A 7,791-nucleotide genomic window follows, 5' to 3' on the forward strand; every position below is an offset into this window, starting at 1 on the left:
GGTAATTATTTGGATAAAATTTTGTAGATGCCGAACTATCCACCTCAAAGTTGCATACATCTTCATCAATTTCTTGGAAATCAGGAGTAACTTGTTGAGGTTCTCTGATACGGCTAAAATTTATCCTGTTACCCTACAAAAGGAAAAGAACATGACAATCAAATCTGTAAACAAAAATGAGGAAATTTATTTTATTATGAAATCAGTTTCAAGGAAATGAGCCAGGTTATGAGGAGGCAAAAACATATATCACACTTTCCTATAATTTTTAGTCATTCAAGTCATTCTTTAGTGTCAAAATTTTTGCTCAGACAAGAATTATTTTCATCAAAACTGAAGTTTTGTGATCACTATTGTATTATTTTGTTGTAGTTTACAGGTTGTAGATGAATTTAAAGGTGGTAGATGAATGTTGGTCGGCTTTGAGAATTTTTTTTGGGTGAGGGTTAGGTTTAATTGTATTGTTTTTATATCTCTGTTTTGCAAAATTTTTTTGTGTAAAGGTAAAGTTTAGTTGTATTATTTTGATATCTCTATTGTCATATTATTTTGTTATAGTTTACAGGTGATAGATGAGTGTCGGGCGGCTTAGAAATTTTTTTGTGTGTAAAGGTTAGATTTAATTATATTGTTTTGATGTCTCTATCATCTTATTGTTTTGTTGCAGTTTACAGGTGGTAGATGAATGTCGATCGGATTTGAGAAATTCTTTTGGTAAAGGCTAGGTTTAATTAAATCAATTCTTCAAAAGATGTTAAATTTAATTATTGTATTTATCTTTATTATTTAAACAAATTTGAACTCAATAAAGTGAGGTACACTAAACTAGTTTTATAATACATGGTAACCCACTTTTACTAATATTATTTACAACAGTGGCTTTGATTATTTTTTTGAGATAAGCATCTAGTATTGCCTCGAACTATGGTGAAAGTTGTTACGACACACTCCAAATTCACAGAGATCCTATTACCCCTGAACTCAATCTTAGCATATTTTTGTCACTCTTTTGTACTGACGTAGCACGTTTATTATATAAAAGGGGCTCCACGTCAAAGATGCCACGTCAGCTAAAAAGATTGACAAAAGATGTTACGGCAGCACAAAAGAGTGACAAAAATATGCTATAATTGAGTTCAGAGGTAATAGGATCCCCTGAATTTGGAGTGTGTCGTAGCAAATTTGGTCATAGTTTAGGGGTAGTAGATGCTTTACTCTATTTTTTGAAAAAACTTGGTTTGAATTTAGATGCAGCCTATTTAGAAGAAGAAAGAAGTATACAAAGACTACTGTTGTCTAAAAATTTTCTTTGAAAAGTAAATTTTGTTCTTGTTTAAAAGAACTACAATGCTTTATTTATAACTCTAAGCTAATGATCTAGCTTCGCCTCTGCAAGGGGGTGTAATATAGACGACCTACCCTTATGCAAGCCGATTCTATGGCCCCATTCCAATGAGTTATAGGTCACAAAGCGACGCATATGTAAGCATCCTACCCTAACACTGCTTCCAATGCTCAAACCTGTGACCTATAGATCTCATGGAGACTTGCGTAACCGCCATCATCAAGAATTGATTCCACAAAACAAACCTATGACTGGCATATATATAAGCAACCTATACGAATGTGCAAGTACCAGTGTGACTTCGTAGCTCGAACTCGTGAGCTATAAGTTACACATAAACTTTATTGTCAACCTATCCTGTTGTTCAGGTACAGATGAGCGATTTGGACGACTCGAGGTCACGCACAATTGTCCTTGCTCCAAAGCCAGAGAAAAATGATTCTCCTAATGTACATAGTGTGATGGTGAAGTATACTTTCTTAATTCTTACTATTGAAAAGGGCAACCTGCTGTGCTAAAGCTCCCGCTATGCGCAGGGTTTGGGGAAGGGCCCCACCACAAGGGTGTATTGTACGCAGCCTTACCTTGAATTTCTAGCAGAGGCTATTTCCAAGGTTTGATCTCGTGACCTCCTGGTCACATGGCAACAACTTTACCGGTTAATCCAAGGCTCCCTTTCAAAAGCATAGTCGACGAAAATCGTTTGACTGGTGAAGGGGAAGAATACCTTCAACTACTAGGGATGGTTTTCAAATAAAAACAAAACAATAATAATCAAGAGGAGTATAGAACTAATGTATTCATTTATCTCAACTTCCCTCTTTGAGAGAACCATAGAAAATTACTCTTGAGCAGTTCCATAGTCATTTACATTAGCATTAGCATTCCTCGAGTACGAAGAAGAAAAGACAAAGAAGATACCAACGAGATAGTTACACTCATATACGAATGAAAACAAAGAAGAGACTCTCCAGGTCAAAATTCCTAAATGGTATGTAGAACAAAAAGGATTAGCACTATGTATATACTCGTAAATCTTTACCAATCGTTGCTTATTCTGCTGCTGCCGATGGTACTATGGAAAAACTTTTAGCAATTAGTTCTTCTTCTGAAGAAGACTCCTCAAACTTGGGGACAAAGCTTATTGTGTAGTGGAACTCGATTTGTAGGCGTTGATGAAGGGGTGTCGATGTCATTAATCCTTTCTTTACATCAACTTGTAACTCCCTAATAGGGATTGCTTCCAAAAAACTCTTAATGTACTCTTTACATGCCTCTTTACCTCTATAAATGATGTTCTTTTCAGGTACCCTGTCTTCCTACATACTGTCGTCACTGTTGGTGCTCATGACAATTTTTCTTTCATCCGCAGCCTCTTTGACATCGGTTTTCTCTTTTCTATCGCAAGATGGCTTATCATTTGATTGTTGAGACTCACTAGGTACTTGCATAATTGTTGTATCTTGGTCGAATTTAAGGATATATGCCTGATTACAACCCTCAAAAAGCCTCTCTCCAAGTGTGTCAATGATATAGTATGCGTCTTTTTCAACCTTGAGGATAAAGAAGTGGTCATTCCAACTAACAATGTAAACACAAGAGTCGCCATGACGAGGAGTTTCTTGAGCGGACTTAGAAATCTCGTCCCATATGTTGTCAAAAGACGTGGCACCATGAAGGAAGTGGAATCCTTCCTCTTCTTCGATTCCTTCAGGATGAAAGAACCCAATGAATGATTTTTCTGAGACTACTGAGAGTGGATGCACTTTATCCTCGAGAACTGTCTCGAGGTCAAAATGCTTATCTGGAAAACGTTACCTATAGGTCTCGTTGTCACAAAGATCCCTCCACTGCATCGAGCCTTCAAAGATAAGAGAATCAAGTTGGGAGTTGATGGGCATATCTTCAGGATTGCAGTGGAATCAATCAGTTATGACTGCAACCAAGGCTGTACAAGCACTTTCACCAGTAGCTCGTTTACTTCGTTGATCAATCGAAGAAAAGAAGATCTGAGTCTGCAGCTTCATTTGTCCATCACGGCTTATTATTTCTTTCTGCTCCCAACTACCCACAGCAAAACTTTCATCTCCAAACTCAGAGATTGAAATCGCAGAAGTTTCCTCGGATTTGTGCCCCTGCATGGACTACACACATTAGTAAGAGGACTAGTTATGACATATATCTTCAATCATGAATAAGAAAACCTCAGCAGTTAGATACTTGATACAAATGCACAAGTAGACTAAGCTACTAAAGAAAGCTACCAAAATTTGTAATCTTCAATTCGCCAAGCACATTGGTGTACAAGTTATTGCACGCTGATCATACCATGACATGAAGATAAAAAAATGATTCGTAAAACATGACAAAGAACGCAAGAAAAAAGGAGACGTACCCTAGAAGAAGACTCGTCGGATGAGCAAAGTTGTCGGTGATCAAAGTCTATATCATCTCCACCATCCTCTCCATAATGTTTCTTCAACAATGGCTTCCCCTTGGTTTTAGGAGATTTGAAACTCAACTTCCTCTTCCTCTAGGAAATAAGACTACGTTTTGAACTCTGCTCTGCAGATTGATTTGCTGCAGTTGTATCCTCAGGGTACTTGTGCCTTGTGTCTGAAATATGATGGCTGTAGTGGACTAAATCCTCATCACTGCTGCTGCCGCTTGTATTTGAACAAAATGATCCACCAGCATGGTTTGCATAGACGAGTGCTTCATAACTGAATGACTTCTGAACACTTTTATACTCTTTTCCTTCCTCAGATTCTCCTTCTGAATCCTCATCAAGTGAATCTGTATCCACAGGATAAACATAATTGGGATCCTCACTTCTGACTGAGTTCCTTCCATCACTGCTGCTGCCTTCCTCTGCATGATATGCCTTCTTGTGTCGCCTAAAAGATAATGCTTTCAAAAATTTAACCTTTCGCAGACCTGCTTTTAAAAAACCACCCCCATTTTTGTCTGTCAATAAAGCCTTTCCAGGGTTCGGAGATACTGGAGCAGACATGATAAACTTCGAAAATGTCTCTGAAGCTTCGTGAGTGTTCCTCAATTCCACAAGGTTGAGCACTAGCTGTCAACAAATATATGAACATATCTTTAGGAAACAGTCGCATTAGATAATATATTCACGTAGCTGCAGGAATACAAGAACGCAAGCAAAAAACATGTATTTTAGTTTCTCTTACACAGAGTGAAAGGCAACTCTTGAAGCTGCCAACAGAGACTTCCAAAGGAATGAAAATTTCAATGCCCTCCTGTTTATCTCCAGCTATGGAAGCAAAGTCTGCAAGATTCAATGTCGCAGTAGAAAGTACGGGTACCTTCTGATTTGGTCCTTTGTATGTACTCTGATTCAGCAGAAGTATGAATAAATACAAAGAAGAGAGTAAATGAACAATGAAATCGAACACAAAGACAACGTGTTCAATAGAGAAATTAGTGTCGATGAAAAGATAAAACCATAATTAAAGGATTAGAAACACGAAATAATACACCCGTGGATTGGAAAACACACGATTATCATGAACGATAGGTTCAAAGCAGTCAAAGGAATATGCAGCTAAGGCCAATGTTGTGCCTATGGAAGAAGAACAACTTGCTTTAGTCTCAAACAAGTTGAGATATAAGAATTTACTATTCCATTTAAGCACAACACATGTCATCATCATACCAAATAAAAATACAAGTGAAAATAAGTTACATAAAAAAAATAATTAAAACCTATTTCCAACTAGTAGATATGGCCTATATGAGTCTTGATACTACATGGTGTCCTATCTTTAACCAAGTCTGCATTGATTCCAAGAAATTATAGGTCATTCAAGACAACTTCTCTAGGTCTATCTCGTTTCCTTTTAACACCTTGGTCATCATGGTCTCACACCTACTAACCGGTGCATCTGGAGGTCGCTGCAAGACGTTGAACCAATGAAAGAAGTAGTCATTAAAAAGTTCAAACCATTTATCATTAACAACTCCTCCTATTGTTTCTTCCCTTAAAAACCAATTGTTGGATGCACACCAAAAAAACTTTGGGAAGGCATAATCCTCAAGGGGCATAATCATTTGCTACCATTTTTATTTAATTATAGACTATGCCCATAATGCTTCTTTTTTCCTTATCCAGAAAGCACAACTGTATATGTCTAAGAGAAAAATATGAATGAATACAGTAGGTCTCACCATCCACCATATAACATCAAAATAAATGAACCCCACAAGCTCAGAAAGTGGATCTATTGAAATGCAATCATTACATTCCAGAAGGCTTAAAAGCTTCTGACTCCCAGTGCATGTCAGTAAAATTTTCTTAGACATCAATATAACAAAGTTAAAACTCACTCTACGCCAGTTGCATGTCGAAAAATTATACTGTGTATATATATATTGGACACTTTAGGCAAAATTCTTGGCTTTGCCACTGTTAAACTCACTAAGCTACTAGTATTCTAGGAGTAATAAAACTCAGTAAAAACCATATTGTGATGAATTTTATTAAGCTTCTCTTGTTTAACATGTCCTCTGGAGAGTCTCATACAAATGATGCTGCAATATACTGAATCACCATGATCAAATAATCAAAACTAAGTATCAACCTAACCAATAAAACAAAAAATCAGTATCCTAATTTGCGGAAATTCAAGAAATTTATCATCCCAAGAAGTTGTACAACATGACCAGGATTCATAAAACAATACAGATAACACCCAATTTAAAGACAACAAAGGTACAAGCACTAGATATTCAGATAACATACAGTTCTCAATAACAGTCAGACCTCACTATATCAGAGACCTTCAACAACAACATTTCACTATAATGGGCAATTTTTCTGTGGAACCGATTTTTCATGTTATGTTATATTATATGTTCTCTATAACAACATTCCACTATAGCAGTCAAAAAAATCCGAACAAGCGATGCAGTTATAGAGAGGTTTGACTGTATATCAATCTTCTTAAGGAGAAATGAATGCATAGTTCCACTAATATTAGGAAGTAATCAAATTTCCTAGAATTGGATTCAGAGTTCTTATTTCATAAGAAAACCCAAAGACAATTTTTTAAATAGTCTTTTTCAATTTCACTCAACAGCCAAAATCCACAGTAACACACCTAATGAAATCTCACACGTGGGGGTCTAGGAAGGGTACGGAGAGTAGTGTACTCAGACCTTACCCCTATCTTAAAGTTAGAGAGTGTTTACGATGGCCAAAAAAAAAGTTCAAAACAGTCAACAACTATAAACAAAATTAGCAAATATTATAAAAACAAAAACTATAACAAAACAATAAGATAATTGAGATACAAAAAATATTGTATAGTAACAGAAATCGAAGGACAAAAAACTGCAGGAGCAATACTACGACGACTAATAAAATAAAAAATCAAGAAACTCACATTGATCACAATAAAGACAACTTCCCAAGGCTGAAAAACACCATCTTTCCAACTTGAAAAGTTACAAACACTCAAAAACTCCTCATTTCATTCAACAATCCCTTCATCTTCCTTCAAACACTCTTCTTTAGTAAAATTTTTCTTTACACTTCTCCTATTAAATGACCCCAAATTCAGTGAAATACCCTTTGATGATCCCTTCCACTTAATTTCAACTCTTAAACTATCAAAATCTTGGACCCCATTTTTCTCATTTAACAAAAAGTGGAAACCTTTAAGGCAATTCACAGTAATCTTAGCCTCATATTTCTTTGATGATAATAATGGTGGCCATGACATCCACTTCATCATCTTCACAACCATATTATATATATAAACCTTTTCACCCACCCAACGGTGTCGCCTAGCGGTCAATGAAATGAGTCACAACTATGACGTCACAGGTTCAAATTCCAATAAAAACAAAAATATTATCTGTAGAAGCTGGTTCGGACACTACGATTATCAAAAATATATATATATGTATATTTTTTTCACTGACACAAAACAAGAAAATACCAAGAAAGATCACTTTTGTCTCAAAAAGACAAAAGTGATCCAAGATTACTATAAGATTATGAGACCAAAACAAGAAAATACAATAAAAATCACGCTTTTGTGCTTGTAGACACCGGTCGTTTGGTACATGATGAGATAAACAGTAGTTACTATAAATAGTGAAATAAAATAATTTTGAGATATAGCTAATCCCAAGATTTACGGTGAGAAAATGATTAATTTCCTTATATGGCGTATCAAAACAACTCCTCTATATCTTATGCTATTTTGATTTACTATAAATTATTTTACAATTAAAGAAAAAAAAATCGATTCTACATTCAAGATTATGTTATTATTTGGGAACACTTGACCCTAACATCAAATTTAATGAATTCACATTAATCGAGTACTTAAAACAGACATAAAGCATAAAAAGAAAAACATAAAAGTTATTATTTGCATAGTGATTTAAAAAAAAAAATGGTGAATTACTTCACA

The 7,791-nt window shown here is 35.5% G+C and overlaps 2 protein-coding genes across 2 annotated transcripts in view; both read right to left on the bottom strand.

Annotated features, from left to right (window-relative positions):
• LOC107879339 overlaps positions 1 to 2,419 on the bottom strand; it is a 7,545-nt gene extending 5,126 nt beyond the window's left edge. The window contains exon 1 of the mRNA XM_047394687.1: positions 2,388 to 2,419. The gene's annotated coding sequence lies outside the window, so the exon portion shown is untranslated. The remainder of the gene's footprint in view (positions 1 to 2,387) is intronic.
• Positions 2,420 to 3,878: 1,459 nt separating this feature from the next.
• Positions 3,879 to 5,419, bottom strand: LOC107879340. Its single transcript, XM_047395571.1, has 3 exons — positions 5,246 to 5,419; positions 4,540 to 4,701; positions 3,879 to 4,424 (listed from the first exon to the last, which is right to left on the bottom strand). Exons 1-3 carry the CDS (start codon positions 5,417 to 5,419, stop codon positions 3,879 to 3,881), a joined length of 882 nt encoding a protein of 293 aa, XP_047251527.1.
• Positions 5,420 to 7,791: the final 2,372 nt, after the last annotated feature.

The sequence above is a fragment of the Capsicum annuum genome, chromosome 8, assembly GCF_002878395.1.
Source record: "Capsicum annuum cultivar UCD-10X-F1 chromosome 8, UCD10Xv1.1, whole genome shotgun sequence".
NCBI classification, from domain to species: Eukaryota; Viridiplantae; Streptophyta; class Magnoliopsida; order Solanales; family Solanaceae; genus Capsicum; species Capsicum annuum.